Genomic DNA, 19,266 nt, shown 5'->3' on the forward strand with positions numbered 1-19,266 from the left:
AGTTATTTGTAGTTACAGAAGAAACAGATATCTACTTTAAAGCGCAATAAATCTTATTAAAATGCGTAGTAAATGTATTTGGTCGGGAGCTGCGGAAGAAGTATCACCAATGAGTTTGTGACACTGCAGTGGTCTACCAAATGTAAGAACACATGTATGGCTCGTGTGTCTTCCTATACGCTTGAAGACAATCAGCCTGTACTCTGCTGTTGCAGCCATCAGACAACTGGCCCGCAAAGCTACCCAGACTTTCACTATTAGTATGAGATCCAAAAAGTGGATGACGGGTCCGTATACGGGTAATGTTGCCAAACTGTTAGAACAGTGGTTCGGTTGGATGCTGAAACTGTTTTGGAAACTTGTGGTAAGATCTTATGGGACCAAACTGCTCGGGTCATCAGTCCGTAAGCTTACACACTACTTAATCTAACTTAAACTTACGCTAAGGACAACACACACACCCATGCCCGAGGGAGGACTCGAACCTCCGACGGGGGGAGCCGCGTGGACCGTGACAAGGCGCCTCAGATCGCGCGCCTACACCGCTTGTGATAAGATCTCTGAGACTACGGTTGAACTTTAAGGTTACTCTTGTGATGCAACAAGGGGCGTTCAATAGGTAATGCAACTCATTTTTTTCTCGGCTAGTTTCAGTTAAAAAATGCATAATTTGATGTGGGACGTCGTGTATGGTAATACTTCTGCTTCAGCCCCTACAGTTTCATGAAGTTTCGATAGATGGCGGCGACATACACAGCCTTCAAAATGGCGTCTCTAACGGATATGCTTTCCAACTACAGAACTGTCATCCAGTTTCTCTTAGCGTGAAAGCAGAGCATCGCAGAAATTCATAGACGCTTGCAGAATGTCTACGGAGACCTGGCTGTGAACAAAAGCACGGTAAGTCGTTGCGCGAGAGTCTTTTCATCATTGCAACAAGGTCGTGCAAACCTTTTAACACTATTCGCTAATAACTGAACCTTTAGTTCTGTCACGGGAAAAGCTACGTATAACACTAACGTGACGTAACATGCTAATGTTGCCCTCTGAGAGGATTTCAAAGTTCGACCTGCGTGTGTCTAATGGAAAAGGGTATCGGACTACAATTTCGAATTTTATGAAGTTTACTGTAAAACCAAACGGGCCTTAATCTTGGGAGTTAACAGAAGTGGCAAAATTATAAGTGAATGAAAAAATAAGAATGAATGGTCGCCAGCCTAATTAGGGGCATTGATTTGGAAATATATATTTGATAAAATTGGATATTAGTTATTGAAGTTACTTTTGATGAGATTTCCCTTTTAATAGCAAATAGGAAACAAACTGACACAGTGTACTCTGTGCTGTGTGTAGCAGCAGTCAATAACGCACACACCAGTCAATTATGGGGAGCAAAATTGCACCGAGCTCGTACTAATGACGACCATAATCATTAGCGTTACTTAATCAAAATACTGAAACATCGCTGCATGAAGTGCATAACTAATTTTGGACATGAGGGGCTTCTCTTTTGACTGACATGAAGAATACAGATAAAGATTAATAACATCTTCAATACACTTTTTAAGCTCCTCTGCATATGGCAGTTTTCCTTAGCAACAGTAATAGTTCATTTTTTTCTTAATAGGAGAACAATATGACGGGGACCCATAAACTGGTATAGTTTCACTAGCCAAGGTTCTTTGATTATTGCAAAAGTGAAAACTATGTCTAAAAGTGCTATCTCTAAAGTAAAAACTATCTCTAAAATTACTTTGCAAGGTAATAAAATGCGACACTGGGTTTAATTAACTTCAAAAGGAACCATTCATGATGGGTACCAAAACTACACTATCTTTGAAAATGTGCATAACTTTTCATCTAATAGTATTACCGCAAATCGGTTCATTAAAGATTTATATGTGCTTGTACTTTAACCACCTGTGAAGCAGGTATTCTTGGCAATAATACTGTATTTACATAATCTTGCACTGTAATCCTACAAAACTATATTTTATAATAAACTAAGGATACTTTAGCAATAGCCTACCCAACTTTACTTTATGGTTTTAGCTTTTAAATAATTAAGGTTTTCACTCTCCTGTTGATTGATCTTTAAATTTTTGTACTTAAACTTCCTACTTTAACCATCTCACTTGGAGTAGTCCATAAACAAAGCAATCAAATTTTACTCTTACTTTTACTTTTGCTACTCCTTTTACTTCAAACATGAAATCACTTTCAAACACGTGAATGCCAGAATTGTTCATTTAAATCAGGATACTCGGGTTTAGTAGCACTTAGGTGAGGAACCTGCGTAGGTTCGTGGTTAGGTTTGAAGTTACAGTTTCGAACACGAATTGACGTTTTATGTGATTATTATTGAAACAACACACAAAAAACTGGTGCATGCCAATACACATTACGTAACTGAATGTATGAAGTCTATGAAGCAGTGGCGAAGATTAGTGGAAGGCGAAATGGCGTCTAACTGTACCCACGGCTCTTGATGTGCGAACGCTCTATAAATTCTCTTCTTGGCGTCGGATTTTCAACGTATTAGAGCCATTCCATTATTCCGTGAATACCCAATAATAGTCAGATCCACTGCCGCGGTAAATCCCTTCTAATACAGCTTCCAATGCCTGTCTTAGCACCGTCGAGGTGTACCGTGCTAGGGCTAGTCACACACTACGTGCCGTTCACACAAAGGAGCCGCTCAGTTCGACCGCCAACCCAACCTTTTACATCGCGCCACGCCACTTCCGTTGCGGAAGGACTTCCCTAAAGCGTTTACATGTTACAAATACACGTGTCCTAAGCATGAACCAGCTTTAAACAAACATACTTCTTTCATAAATGTCTTCATATTATAACAACTTAAAATTACAACATATTCTTTTGCTTTTTTTGTGTATACGTTACAAAACTCCAATTTTCTTGCCATAGAGTAAGTAGTTCAAACAACACAGAATACACACTTCATAAATTGCAGATGCACAATTACTCAAAATAATCTTACTCTTGATCGATATAAGTGTTACAAGCTAGCCAAGTCTGCCAGGTCGCGGAGTCACTGTTTGCACAGGCAGTTGCATCACAAGCCACTGGCCGACCAACGCTCTGCTCTGCCAGCATTGTAGGGCGACAATATACCGGAGGCAGTGGATGCCTCAGCCTCGCTGCCGCTTCCCGTGTTGAGCCACAGCATGGAGCCCTAATAAAGCAATTTGGAATTTCTGGCTGTTTCATTGGTGCTGCACGGCATCGCCCTGTACCTCAAATCCACCAGCTATTACTGTGTGTAGCTCTGATGTTCTGTCATTGCTGCTGTATTTCTTGAAATCAAAAATTGTAGATACTACGGTTTTTGGTGACAAGGTTGCTTCATTTCTGCTTGTAGCCTGTCAGCACAATGGAGTTGTGGTTGGTTCAGTTGTTACAACAGCAACAGCAGCTAGACTTGCTTTGTCAGTTGGTTACAGTTTCACAGGATGCCATGGTTCTTCTGCAACTACCCTTGACTCATCCATCTGCACCCCTAGCTTTTCCACCGTTCGAAGAGGCGGAGGAGGACTGGAACACATGTGAGCAGCATTTGCAGTAGTAGTTCGCATCGTTTCAGATAGAGGACCCGACTTTCCAAAAATCGTTCATCCTGTTGGTCAAAACCAAAACGTTTCATTTGCTTTGGAAACTTGCATGATGAGCGGACGCAGCAGTGTTGTGAGATGCTCAATCGTTATTATCTTAAGTAAACCCTCGTAGTGGCTTCCAGTATGGAGTTTCATCAGCAGCGAAAGAAATCAGGTCAGTCCTATCAAATGTGACAGCTGACCTTCGATGTCTAGTCAGAAGTTCAGATTTATTTGTGCTCATTGCTGACTTTCTGATAAGCATCGTTGTTATCCATTCTGCTTCAGACCGTTGCATTTAGAAGACCCAACAGTCGGGGACGTCCTGGCTACTGCTCAGGCATTCGAAGTGTTGCACACTGCAACTGAACAGTTTGACAATATAATGGACATAAATCTGCAATGCGTTTTGTTCCACAACAAAGGCATCGTTCACTCATACTCTCATCGTTCTCTTCTTGTTTGCACCGTTTCCCGTCGAACTGTAGCTCTTGCCGACGTAGTTTCCCCTCATGTCGTGATAGCTTCTGAGGAAACAACCATAGTTGCTGTCCACACCAGTGACAGCTGTTTGTCGTAGCTACCAGCACTGCCGATCCTCAGACGCAGATGTGGACTTTCTAGAGATCCATAGCGTCAAGCTGGTGCACGGCCAGGAACTCAATGTTCCCAGCAAGACCTACATCATGCTGCAAATTCAGTGATAATCGTATTGTTTCCTGGTCGATACTGGCTCCTGCGTGTCCCATGTGAATCTTGAAACATAGCATCACTTAGGTCGCTCATCTCTTTCCTGCACCAGTCGGCATTTGGTAGGTTAAGATTCCAAAATAACGCCGAAACCGCCGCCGCTACAAAATACCGTGAATGACCTGATTAGTAAACAATGCAGTATTTACAAAAGAAATTTACTAAAAGCAAGCGGTTTAGTAGAATCACCTGAATCATTTCTAGCAATATATGTAATTTTGAAATTAATAAAAAGTTTGCCACAGCTTCCAGGAGAGGGCAAGTCCCCCCAATCGCCTCTCCTGACGGACGCTTATGAAAGGAAGTAAGATTACGCAGGATAGTCGTAGCAAGCAAAGTATCAGTACACTGGCACATCTTCCTTCAACAAAAGAACTCTACTGGTATCAAGTGTTGGTTCATGTGGTGGTGAGTCAGAAAGTGTATGGCTGGTGCACAGAAGTGCGTGGAAAGGAAACGTGATTCATCACTAATCCGGAAAGCAGGATGGAAGCATTTTAAATTCGGTTTTATCGAAAAATCATAAGTTTTGTGGACATATGGACTACCAAATGAAGAAGTGCCCATTGTAAACAGAATAGGCGATAAAGTAAAACCAGGAAAGAACCCTATCCATGACGGCACTGGTTAGAGTGATATGTGTTATAGCATCATGGAGTGGCTGACTTGGCACTATATGGTACAGCAGAGATGAAAAACAGTAGGTTCAGACGCAGACTAGAAAATACAGAACAGACTACGCAGGTTATTGGCAGTAGTAGTTAGCTACAGATAAGAATATTGGCACAGTATATCGAGCACACTGTACAAGCGGTGGAGTGACTAATAGTTAAAAAAAATGGAAGTTTCGAAACCTGCTCCAGAATGGTGCCATTTGCTTTCTGAAGGAGGAGAAAATGAAAACGGCTCTCTTGCTGCGGAGAAACGCGTTATCCGATACTCAACGAGCGGAAGTGTCTGTTTCAGTGACACCGAGTCTCCACGGGCCCAATTAAGTCACCCATTAATATTCACCGTTAATTCTCAGTATCCTTTTTCCGCACTTATCACACAGTGAAACTGTTTTGGGAATCAAGTATTCCCTAAACTGAAAGAAGAATGTGGTTCATAGAACTTGCGTGTAACATGTTAACGTTTATCTCGCGACCCCTGTCTCTCTATCCCAATTAGATACTACTAGCTACCACGTTGGCTATGTGGTTTATGTATAAGTGCACGTATCTGGAAGGCACATCGGAAATGAGTCTGTGTAGAGTACAAAGCGTGAGTCTGTGACTCCGAAACAACTTACTACACTAATGTGTTTCCACCATGCGCTTCTGTGCTCGGATCTCCCTCACGATTTTGTGGTACCCACTGTTGATTGAACACTGTCACGTTCTCTTATGAAGGGGAGTTTTCCCGCGCTTGTGCTGGAAAAGTTGTAGGAAGAACCAAGAAACAACAGCGCAAGACATAAAAACTACTTGCTGAGTATCCAGCATTGCTTGGGTATTTATTTATTCCCATCTTCTATTAGCTCATCTGCTCCTTTCCCTTTCTCTGTCCATCTGCTCCTTCCCACTTTGTCAATCCCTCCCCCAAGTAAATTTACCCCTCCCCCTTTTCTCTGTCCATCCCCCACACCCACATCTATGTCCATCACCTCCTCCCATCTCCCTCCCACCTCTACCTGTCATCTCCTCCTCTTCTCTTCTTCACTCTTCACGTTGACACCCTCACACGAATAGAGAATTTGTAGTCCTTTCCCCCACAATATTTCTTTCCAGGTTGTAAGTAGAACGTGTAACAAATTTGGTTGAAATCGATCCAAGGGTTTAGGTGGAGTTATTTGCCTGTGGCATTGCTCGCTTATGCACATCTCACACTTATTTCAAATATATGTAACATGAAATTAAAATCTTCTGGATTCTTAGGCCACTTCACATTTCTTCTAAACGATCGACGTTTCGACCCTTCTGTTCGGATCTCCTTCAGGATCTTGTAGTATCCACTGTTGACTGAACACTGTCAAAGAAGTGTCCAGCTTGTGCTGGAAAAGTGAGATTATTGGGAAACATTTTTGTGGCTACTATTGGTATGCCATCGTCATTGAATAATAAGTGAGGTATTCCCACGCCATTTCCGTAGAAGGGGTTATTGACCAAATCTCTTGTGGTTGCTATTGGGGAACCATGATGAGCCGTTAGAAACGCAGTAGTGCTAGAGAAGAGTTATTGATTAAAATTGCTCCTGCTGATATTGGTGAGTCATCATTGGTTAGAAGCGAAATTCGCAGAGAAAGATAAGGGGAATATTTCTCCAAAATATTATTGTCCGTAGAGGTGGCTTCCAGGGCGTTGTTCGTATTGCTCACACGCCGCGGCCGCGTATTCAGTTCTTTGATAGCTAGAAGCCACGATGCAGGAAACATAGCAGTCTTCTCTACCGAAGTTACCCGCATTCTTCAAAATTTCAATCACTTCTCGGACTTTTCTTCTTTAAATCTTGGCTTCCTTAGCCAGCACATGTACGTTATTGAAATCAATCTCAACACCACAATTCTCCTGATTTTTCACTACCCGATTTCACACTTTTTTTTAGCCGCCGGTACCGGATACCAAGGACCAGTTACAACGGTTATGCACCAGCGTTCCCCAGAAAAGATACAATGGACTTCATGTCACCCTTCCCATCCGAATCAGTGCAGGCCACAGGTGGAACAACGTTATACTAATAAGTGGACTCATACTCGATTTTATAATCACTGAAATAACATCACGTGTCCTCTCAACCCCTTGTAACACAACAGCCTATTGTAAAAGGAAGAGACACTTTATTCAATCACAAACACGCGACCAGGGACGCACAGACGGCGGCAAAGAGCTGATCATATTCATGTTGACAACTGAAATCAGCTTCACAGAAGCACGTGGAGGGTCAGTTTCACACTATGCTCCACAGATGGGGTTGTCTCTGGACTTCCACAAGCCGTTACGGTGACCGGGGAAACCCTTCCGTTGGGCACCACAAAGGCGGTTCGTTTCTCATGGCCGCTTTTCGGGTCCAGTGCAGAATTAAAGCTCAGTTCAAAATTAATAAACATTGGACCATGTGTCTAGCAGAAGAACCAGTGGGCTGATTTTAAGAGGAGAAGATGGACGTTTTCGAATGTGAAGACGCGCCTTCAATATCCGCATTAGTTTATAAGTTATTGTAAGCTAAAGTTTATAAGCAATTCTTGAACCATGAAAGAGAAAATCTCGGCAACGCATTATGCGATTGCAACAAAAGAGGTATCTACGGATATATTTCGTAGAACTGTATCGGTCTGTGATAGCATCTTTATGATAGCATCTTTACTGAAATTATTCACATATTTAAATGAGAGGCCGAAAAGTGGATTTCGCACAATTAAAAGAGCTTTTCTCACTAAATAAACAGAAATATAAAAGTAGCGGCAGTACTGTAACTTTAGCTATAAAGGAAATTCTTTAACGTATAATTTAAATTGTCTGTTAATATTTAGACTTGTGAATCCGAAAACGGAGGAAAACCAAAGAAACTATTGTTTACAAATAAACTATGGCGATAAAAGAAAGCCGATAACAGCCCAATATTTCTCGGAAAATTGCCGTGTAATTTAATACATCATAAGTGTATTAAAGGTTAAAGTTAAAAATTTCAGCAATTTTAGTGATACCTGATCGAGGTTTCCTGGGTGAACAGCGGCAATCTGGAGGGGAGCCTAGGCTCGGGCTCCATTGGAGGCGGTCAGGCTGTGTAAGGAGAAAGTTTTATCGGATGAGCGGTGAAATAGCCACTAGTTCGCGTGTGTGAATTATTCAGAGTTACTACTTCCAGAAACAGATATTTTTCGGCATCTCACGAACTTGTTACTTTTCGGGTGGCGTGTGTTACAAGCCGCACTTATAAGGCTTCAGTGTGTAGCCGTTGTGGAATTTATAGTTCGATATACTATGGAACTTAAACGGCTTACTAAATATTATTCGCGCAATTAATAGTAATTTATTCAACGGCTTCCAAGATCTTAAGAAACTCGGTCATGCTCTGAAATTAATTTATTGTCAACTGTGATTTTCGATGTTTCTGTATTCTTATTGGAAATGAACTCGAATTTGTGAAACTTTGAAAAATACGTGAGTGTGTACGTGATTTTTGCATAGTAAATCCTCCATAAATTTGCGAGTATATTAAATACTTCCGTGAAAGCCACGCGCGGTACCCGGGCGGTCGAGGGCACCTTGTCACGGTTCGCGCGGCTCCCCCCGTTAGAGGTTCGGTCCTCCCTCGGGCATTGGTCCACAAATTTCCAAATTTACTTCTGTGGAACATTGGGTACATTGTGAGTTGGAGCCCCATAGACGAAACGTAGCCAAATTTGTAAGTCAAACTATATTTATGTGAGCCGAGTGAACTGTTTGTGTTGTGTAATGTGAGGGTAAATCTTTTCGTCCAGTAACACGTTGGGGCTCAGAGCTGATAAAGAACTCGTTAACAGTTTAGAACATTGATTTTCGGCGAGCTGAGAGAGGGATTGTATTTTGTTTCGTAATCCACAACACATGCTCATTCCCATACAACCCATAATGTCGCACACTGAAGTATCCTTTCGTTTTCGCCTCGTCTTTGGGTGCTTTGCTTTTTTGTCATGCGGTGTATATAGACACACAGGGTGTTTTAAAGGAAGCGTCATGTTCCTACAGGAAGGGTGCTGATCAAAACTAGAAGCGTAGTATCTATAATAATATGTGGGAAACCAATACCTGTTAAGATACGGGCAAATTTTCCTCCCTTCCGTCTTGTTACGTAGAAGTAGACACTGTAAGCAGTGCTGTATGTTGTTACCATGTATCCTAACATATCCTTCAGCCATTCTACGCAGTGAATCGCTCACTCTTTCAAATGCACCTGGCTCTATTGTGATTGCGCCCCATTCGTTGGTTACACGCTCCTGTACCGTCTGCACGTTGTCGGTAGGCTGGGCGTTCCCTTTAAATGTCCTCATAGCTACAAACCCAACGGCTTCAGATCCAGTGAACGGTGACGCCGTACTACCAGACCTCCTCGACCAATCCATGGCACATGGACCCGTAAAAAATGGAGTGGTACTCAGTTGTGCATAAACTACAATCGTTGTTTACAAATCTTTAACATCATGCAGCGCGTCAGCAACAATCGTTGTCTTTCTGTAAAAGTGACTCAACAGTAGCGTTGATAATTCGTTGCGGAGAAATCAGTGATACACAGCACCTCGTTAATATCAATTTCGTTCATTGCATTAGATGCTTTGGGGAAGCCTGCAACTGTGTCACTCGTGGTTTAAATAATGAAAACTGCACCAGTTACTTATTATTTGCTGCTTAGCACAACGCGTTTCGAGAATTTATTCTCATTTTAAAGTGCATTTGTGCATTTCTTTACATGAATATGTTTGGTGAAGTTTGCAAGTGAGCTTTTCTTCCCCTCTTGCGTCTTTACGTAGTTAGACTGCAAATGGAAAATTATACAAAATGAATTTTTGAGTTTTTTTTTTTTATTCAGAATATAACACACACGTAAATCGTCAACTGTTTGTTTACAAAATATGCTGCAGAGGTATTATGACACTGTGGTTCAAAAAATGGTTCAAATGGCTCTGAGCACTATGGGACTTAACTTCTGAGGTCATCAGTCCCCGAGAACTTAGAACTACTTAAACCTAACTAACCTAAGGACATCACACACAGCCATGCCCGAGGCAGGATTCGAACCTGCGACCGTAGCGGTCGCACGGTTCCAGACTGTAGCGCCTAGAACCGCTCGGCCAGCGCGGCCGGCAACACTGTGGCTTCACCAAGAGTTTGTACACAGAGTTGTTGCAATGTTTTGGATGATATATGTTGTAAATAATAATATGTATTTTTTCACCTTGATTACTAAATTATCGATTACATTTTTTTCTTTTCCCTTTTTCTCTAATGAGGAAATGTATATCTTTATGAAAATTGTCGCATTATGTATATTTATGAGGCACGTACATTTTATCATTAGAACAAAAAATGCAATCAACAAGTTAGTAGTCAGTAGTGGTAAAAAATATATTTTATTATTTACATCCTCATACATATAATGTAATCCAAAATCCTGTAACAACTCTTACTGTGTACAAACTCTTTGTGAAGCCATAGTGTCGTAATATCTTTGCCGCGTGTTTTGGAAACAGTGTAAGTGATGATTTGCGTGTGTGTGATATTCTGCATAATGGAGGAGGCACAATACCTGTAGGTAAACAAACATAAATACCATTTCTAACATTAGCATTTTAAAAAAAAATCAAAAATTCATTTTGTCCGATTTTCCGATAGCAATCTAACTTAGAAAATGCAAGATGGGCAGAAAATCACACTTCCATCCAAACATCACCAAACATTCTCTTGTAAACAAGTGCACAAATTCACTTTAAAGTGAGAGTAAATTCTCGAAACGCGTCGTGCTAAGCAGCAAAAGATAAGTAGCTGGTGCAGTTTTCATTGTTGAAACCATGTTAATTGTTTGGTAAAGTGTATGGCCCTATGAATCTGTCACAATTCCTAGCCCATACATTGATCCTTAAGCCTCACCTCCACGATTTCTCGAGGATGTGCATCTGCTCACTTATGTATGTTGTGGTAACTTACTATGCCGTCTCTCGTGAATCATGCGTATAGCATAAAATACTACACATTACTCGTCACTAGTAAAACTATCATATCTCAACCGGTATTGGTTTCCGATCACATAATAGTAGTAATAGGAATAGCAGTATTGGTAGTAACAGCAGCAATAGTTTTATCCATACATAGGTCTTTTTTCACTAAGATATTGAACATGTCTTGGTATTACATTTTAAGAACAACAACAAAACCTTCTGGGTTGTTAGGCCGCATTATGTTTATTCTATACGATCGACATTTCGACCCGTCTACTTCTTCGTGGATGTCCACGGTCGACTGAACACTGTCGAAGATCAGTGTCACGTTATCTTATAAAAAGTCTGCAGAATTACATAAACACTAATTCATATATACATGCATTTACATACAGGTCTATTTCGACAAGGATGGGAGAGTCGGCCGTGGTCTTATAGTAGGATTCCATCCAGACATTTTCTTGAAGTTACTATCTGCATTTAATCTGACAAGGTCATTTTTTCTCTGCAAACTGAAATTCGCTGCATTTGTTCTCTTAGTGCCCAATGCCACTTAATTACATATTGACCGATTGTTAACTTCTCTGAGGGTTTATTCCTAATGAGTTCTCTTGTTTTCGCAGTGAAAATAATATTACTGTTATCAGCAAAAAGAGCTTTTCTCCCGTCATTAACACTGTTGTAAAAGTCATTGATGTGTATAAGGAAAGGTATTGGTGAAAACTGGTTTCTCAGGATGGGGCAGGATAAGGTTACGGTTGTGGACAGGGCCATAATCAGTTACTCTCGCCGGCCTCCGTGGCCGAGCGGTTCTAGGCGCTTCAGTCTGTAACCGCGCGACCGCTACGGTTGCAGGTTTGAATCCTGCCTCAGGCATGGATGTGTTTGATGTCATTAGGTTAGTTAGGTTTAAGTAGTTCTAAGCTCTAGGGGACTGATGACCTCAGATGTTAAGTCCCATAGTGCTCGGAGCGATAAAAAAAATATAGTTACTCTCGGTTGCACAACAAATACGTAAACTTTATTTAAGGAAATTAAAATTTGAAAATAATCTCTTAAAAAAAAAGCACAGTTGACTGTATGACGGCTGAAGGCCTTATCGCAGGAAAAAAAATTCCACATGTTTAGAGCCGAAGGCCACCAACAATAACCTCAAATAACCAACGGCTGAAGGCCTGAATTAGAAGTGAGAAGAACAATTCCAAATAGCACCTTTAAAATAAATACCTTGCTTTCGAAACAAGTTTGCTTTAAAAAAGACTTATTGTAACACGGCTGAAGGCCTTATTATGAAAGAAGTGAAATTATTGCTCTGCTGAAGGCCACACACAACTTCAAATAACACATGGCTAATGGCCTGAATTAGAAGTCAGAAGAAAAATTCCAAATAGCACTCATTAAGATAAATACTTCGTTTTAAAACAAACTGTAACACGGCTGAAGGCCTTATCACGAAAGACGTGAAATTATTGATTGGCTGAAGGCCACAGCAACAATAATTAGAAAATTACAAATATCTTTGAAACGAACATCACAATCTAAGGAATCAGGACAAGCTGTTCTCAGCAAGTGGTCCAACGGTCGGCCTGGGAAGGTAACTCAAACATAAGGTAAGGTGAGACAGGCAGCCAAGATTTGTACTCACATAACAGGATGGCAACTCAAACTAGGGGCAGCTTAAGCGCCGACCTACCGACTAACCAATCGGCCTAACATCCGATCACCGGTACAACGATGGAATATACTCGGGCAAGGGCGGACAGACAGACAGCACTACATCTTCAGAAAACACCCAAGGCCGAATGAAACACTAGAACCAAGGTAGCCCTCCCAAAAAATATGCAAAGTACAATACAAGAGGCTATCGAACTACACGCCATGTCGGACAGCGTCAATACGACGAGGAAAGGTACACTGCTGGAAAAGTACGCTAACCTCTGTGGCAGGTAACTGGCGTGTTAGCGGCCACAAGGCAGAAAATACCGCTGGTTGCACTTCACTAATAAGAATAATACTAAATTCAATGATGAATAACAAATAAAGACGGCTGCAATATTTCACCGCCTCGATACACTTCACTCGTTGCCACCAGGCTCAGCGGCCCTGGGAGCAACAACCTGCCGACCAAAGGCGAGATCTCAGAATAGGCGGGGTTGCATTAGCAGTTAACTCTTCACTCAACTTAATCGTCCAGGGTTCGGTGTGCAACGAAGTCGTCGCTCCCGCAGCTACCCCTCCTCGATCCGGCAGCGGCAGCGCGCCGCCAGCGGCCCCCGCTTGCTCTCGCGCTGCACGGACCTGCTCGCTGCTTCGCCCCGACTGAACTGATGTCCGTTCGCAACTCCTCACCAAATCCAGTACGCAGGCAGCATTAAAATAACTGCTCATTCAAAGCCACAAGATACACACGGATCCGGGAAAACAATTCTACCGACAACTCACAATACTGAAACCAGTCACTGTGAAACAACACGGACGAATTATAAGTCGGCACAACCACAGAGAAACCAGAAGCCGTCGGAAGACCAAATGCACGTCGTCGCTACGACGACCGACCAAACGGCCAACCAACGGTCATCCCCACTCAAGTCAGGCAGGAGAAAGATCACAGTATAAATCGTCGACTGACAACTTATTGCCATGAGGGCACTTCGACGGACACACACACACACACACACACACACACACACACACAAGTGAAAGTTGCGAATATCACGGTCCATTCAGCTAAAACTCGCTGAATCCGGTCCTTGTAGTGGTCGTACACTCTCGTGACCACATTCTTCCGTCGGACAGTGCATGTGTGTCGCCAGCGGTCGAGCGAGTACTGGCTGCCCGGTCCTCACTGCTGCTCCGTCCCAACTCAGCTCACTCGACACACGACGACTCGGAAATACTAGAGGTCGCTCCAAAGATGGTACCACAGTACGCGCTATCGAAAAGCGCTGCTGCTGCCACTCACGGACAGACAAGGCGACCAAACGTAGTGGCGCCAGTGAACGCACTAAGAAAACGAGACGCCACTATCGCTATAACAAGATGCCAAGCTATGAACGGCATCAACGCGAGCCGCACACGGCTCAATTGGTCCAAATATACTATCCTGAGAAACTCCTACATTAATGTATTTTGCCTCTGATAAGTGCTTTACCAAAAGTTTAGATTTATTTGAGATACATGTCATCTCTGCTGTTTGTATCTTGTCTGCTAAGTATGAGCGGTATCAGCCATTAGCTGTGCCTTCTATGCCAAGAACATCTTGCTTATTTAGAATAATCTTATACCCAGCAGTACCGAAGGCTTCAAAAGGTCTAAAAATATGTCTGCGACACAATCTTTGTCAAGAGCATCAAGTGCCACTGTTGAGAATTCTAATATGGCAGATGCTTTACCTCAGCCGCTTTAGAAACCAAAATGCTACTCATTTAAAAGGTTCTATTTATTCAAGTAAATCGTTAATTTGTCTATTATAATTGAGTCTATTATTTCTAAAAATGGTGAAAACAAGGAAATAGGCCAGTAGTTTTCTCTGTCGTTTGCTTTACCTTCCTTTAGCAGAAGTACGGAACTTCCCTGATGTGAATGATTTATTTATAATGTTTGTTAAGGAAGATTGTATACTCTGTGTGCATTGTTTCAGCACACATGGGTACTTCATCTAAGCATAATGACTTCTTGTTTTTTAGGTATTGGACAGCTTTGCTGGCTTCACCGTCTGTGGTTGGTAGTAACGTCATTGTGCTCAGTGCATAACAGAAATTTTGACCGATACTACCTCCTATAGGAATATATATTCAAATAGTGTCCGTCTTATATCTAGCGCTAGCGCTAGTGATGCATATCTACTGTTGGTCACAATCACACAAGAAAGCTAAAGCCTCTACAACTCGCTTGCTGAAAACCGCCTGAAGAATTACATGCCTGCTTTGAGGGGCATGGCTGAGTTTTTGAAGGTGTTATATGTACTATATCTGGAGTGAATCATCCTCCGTGATCAATAAATTTTCTCTTCTGTTATGGAAAACTGAAAGAGTTGGTAAATGCGTTTCCCTTGCACGGGCGTGATGGGCTCAGTGGTTTTGGCTTTTGTGAGCAAGTGCGTGACTTAGAAAGCGTGCAACATATCCTCGTGTGGAACGCCGACTGATACCTGGTTTTGTGAGCTCTAAAACAGCCCCACGAAATAATATTAAAATTAGGCCAGTCAGGCTCCAGAGCAGATTGTAAGCACATCAAACGGTTAATTCTTGTCCACATCCATAGTCGGCCCAGACCAAAACTCATGTAGCCTGATTAAGGGAAGAGTGGCCCATTGTATCCAGGCTGTGGAGTAGTCCTATCCCCTGCAAACCCGACGCCGGTGGTAGCGCCCAGAATAGTGACCAGCACTAGATGTGAGGTGCGCCCAGGAAGTGGTATATCACTAACAAGAGAAACTCCCGATCGCACCTACCTCAGATTTACTTGTAAGGTGGCCCAGTAGATAGCCCGTGAAAAACTGAGCACAGTTCAAGCATACAGACAGGAAAAAAGTGGACTGAACTGTCAAAACAAAGCAAAATAGAAACAGAAAAGCTAACAAGTGTAACAATGGGTGCGTCTGCATAGCGGTAGCGCTGTGGTGAGGTAGTTATGGCGATAGACCGTCAAGCAGACGACCTGTGTTCGAATCCCCCTTCTGCCATTAATTTAATATAATTTTTTTCACCGCATTATGAACTGTCCATCCAGTCACTGAAATGTTTGTACTTTTTCTGTAGTCTTGACAGTTGTCATACTATACATTGTTCATAGAACATGCGTTATGTGGAAAGAATACGTTACCGTTGCAAGTAAACGTGATGAATAGTGCGAGCAGGCGAGATACAGCAAACAAATCAAGAAAATGGTTCAAATGGCTCTGAGCTCTGTGGGGCTTAACATCTGAGGCCATCAGTCCCCTAGACTTAGAACTACTTGAACCTAACTAACCTAAGGACATCACGCACATCCATGCCCGAGGCAGGATTCGAATCTGCGACCGTAGCAGCAGCGCGGTTCCGGACTGAAGCGCCTAGAACCGCTCGATCACAGCGGTCGGCAACAAATTCAAACATTAAAAACATATGTTTTGATAGAGCACAGAAAAACTTTGTGACTTTTGAATTGTTGTGTTCGTATGTTGCAGCTTATGTGACAGACTACTACGTTTTCGTCATTTCCTTGGGATTGATCGTATTGACATTCATTCGAACACCTCAATCGGGGATGGAGGCATATCTCACTCACTTACCAGGAGCACAAATTAGATGTTTCGGTAAAAGATTGCTTTCATACGACATACGCTTTGTCACTAATGCCATGTATGACACACCAGACATGTTTTCCAGTGGAGGATTCGGCTGGACGTATCGCCTTGTCATGAAACATTTGGGTCCCCATTCGAAAGACATCCTTTCGGCTACTAATAGAGTAGCTGTGCAGAATCAACTTTAATTGCAATCAGCTTTCTTACACCCCTCTGTTGCAAACGGACGTTACACCATGACACACAGAAATTTGAATACAGTGAACAGCGAAAACAAGAAGAAGAACAACAACAATTTGGCACAAGTGGGGTTTGAACACGACTTGTCTGCAAGGTACTCCAACACCGTGACCACTCACTTAATCACCACGCCCTTGCTATTTCGAGCTGTCCTATACTGCACTTCTTGTCCTTTGACCGTTGACTGTTTCTATTTTGCTTTGTTTATAGTCCAGTACACCTTCTTTCTGTTTTCCTACTCTAACTGTGTCAGTTTTTGACGGGCTGCCCACTGGGTGCTCTTACCACTAAATCTGATGGGAGTGTGATGGGTGGGGTGTTTCCCTGGTAGGACTGGCACTTTAGTTTTCATTTTTCTTATTTTTATGTAATAGTATTATTGCCATAAATTCGAGAGCATGAGCTGAACTCGCTGTTGGACGTCACTGTTCGCACAGACAGCGTGGAGAGCGGCTGGGGCCTGGAGCCATCGTTCGACGTGAGCGCCATGACGGAGGTCCGCGTCCCGCTGGGGGGCACGGCGCTGCTGCCCTGCAGGGTGCGACACCTGGCTGGCCGCCCGGTGAGTACTCGAGAGCGCCCGCCGAGCTAACGACCACCTCGCCAGAGGGCTAGCTATGTGTGTGTGTACCAAACTTGGTACATGTAAGTTTCACTAGCTAGGAAACAATATCGTTGATATAAGACATTCCAGAGCTGGATTTCAGTAAAGCATTTGGGACTATGCCCATTGCAGACTGTTCACTAATGGACAAGAATACGAAATAGGTTCCCAGACGTGTGACTGGCTCGAGGACTTCTTAAGTAACAGCACCCAGTAGGTTGTCATAGACGGCGAGTGTTCATCAGGGACAAGGCTATCGTCAGGAATGCCCCAGAGAAGTGTGATAGGACTGTTTTTATTTTCTATGTGCATCAGTTATTTGGCGGACAGGATGAGCAGCAGTCTGCTGCTGTTTGCTGATGACATTGTGGTTTGCTGGAAGTTGTCGTCGTTGAGTGACTGTAGGAGGATACAAGATGACTTAGACAAAATGTCTAGTTGGTGTGGTGAATGGCAGCTAGCTCTAAATACAGAAAAATCTAATTTAATGCAGATGAGTAGGAAAAACAAACCCGTAATATTCTAATAGAGCTTTAGTAGCGTACTGTTTGACAGACTAACGTCCATTAAATATCTAGCCTTACCGTTGCGAAGCGACATGAAATTTAAAGAGCTTGTAAGAATTGTAGTAGGGAAGACGAATGGTCGACTCCAGTTCACTAGAAAATTTTAGGAAAGTGTGGTTCATCTGTAAAGGAGAAGCCGGCCGGTGTGGCCGTGCGGTTTTAGGCGCTTCAGTATGGAACCGCGTGACCGCTACAGTCGCAGGTTCGAATGATGCCTCGGGCATGGATGTGTGTGATGTCCTTATGTTAGTTAGGTTTAAGTAGTTCTAAGTTCTAGTGGACTGATGTTAAGTCCCATAGTGCTCAGAGCCAATTGAACCATTTTTGTAAAGGAGACAGCAGTTAGGGCACTAGTGTGACCCATTCTTGAGTACTGCTCGAGTGTTTAGGTCCGCACGAGGTCGGATTAAAGAAAGACTTTGAAGCAATTCAGAGGCGGGCTGCTAGATTTATTACCAGTGGGTACAAACAACACACAAATATTACCGAGATGGTTCGGGAACTGAAATGGGAACCCCTGGAGGGAAGCTGACGTTCTTCTCGAGAAACAATATTGAGAAAATTTAAAGAACCATCATATGAATCTGGCTGCAGAACAATTCTACTGCCGCAAACGTACATTTCGCATAGGCGCTACGAAGACAAGGGAAATTAGGAGTCGTACAGAAGCATATAGATAGTCTTTTTTCCCTCACTCTAATTGCGAGTAGAACAGGAAAGGAAATGACTAGTAATGGTACAATGTACCCTCCACCACGCACGGTAAGGTGGTGTGTGGAATGTTCATCTAGATATAGCTGTAGACGGCAACATTTGTATCTGTGAGAATGGGGTTAAGATAGTGGCAACATTTAATTATAACTCCGAAACTATAATTGTGCGGCGCATGGTGCAATTTAACGGGATTTCGTACACATAGGTTGGGAAAAATTATGGGAACACGAGGCGTCTTCAGAAAAAAATGGAATATTTGTTTCTGGAAAAAAAAAAATTTTATTCGTCTATATCAATGTTTTCCCCTGTAAAAGACCCGTGTAGATATTACCCTTTTGCCAGCGCTTTTCCCAGTCCCTGAAACACTTGTGCAACCTGATATTTGGGACAGTATTTAGCTCATCTCTGCTTGTAATACAGATATCCGTGCATACATACATTAATCCTTGTTCCATAGATCATGAATACGACATTTCGTAATGATGTGGAACGTGTCACTTTAACATAAGTCTTCTTTACACAAATTAATTATTTAATTAATTAATTTTTTTACAGTTACTACTCCATATCTGAGAATTCATCTATTGAGTAGAAGGAGTTGTCATTCAGAAATTCTTTTAATTTGCTTTTAAATGTTGGTTGGCTATCTGTCAGACTTTTAATACGATTTGGCAAATGACCAAAGATTTCTGTGGCGGCATAATTCACCCCTTTCTGTGCCAAAGTGAGATTTAATCCAGAATAGTGAATATCATCCTTTCTTCTAGTGTTTTAGCTATGCACTTCGCTGTTATTTTTGAACTGGAATGTGTTATTAATGA

At 42.4% G+C, this 19,266-nt stretch overlaps 1 protein-coding gene across 1 annotated transcript in view; it reads left to right on the forward strand.

Annotated features, from left to right (window-relative positions):
• The first annotated feature begins 3,394 nt into the window (after positions 1-3,394).
• Positions 3,395-19,266, forward strand: part of LOC124803290 (hemicentin-1-like) — a 112,630-nt gene continuing 96,758 nt past the window's right edge. The window contains exons 1-2 of the mRNA XM_047264473.1: positions 3,395-3,566; positions 16,999-17,123. Of these exons, the coding sequence (XP_047120429.1) occupies positions 3,395-3,566; positions 16,999-17,123 (297 nt within the window). The remainder of the gene's footprint in view (positions 3,567-16,998; positions 17,124-19,266) is intronic.

Source organism: Schistocerca piceifrons, chromosome 6 (genome assembly GCF_021461385.2).
Source record: "Schistocerca piceifrons isolate TAMUIC-IGC-003096 chromosome 6, iqSchPice1.1, whole genome shotgun sequence".
NCBI lineage: Eukaryota > Metazoa > Arthropoda > Insecta > Orthoptera > Acrididae > Schistocerca > Schistocerca piceifrons.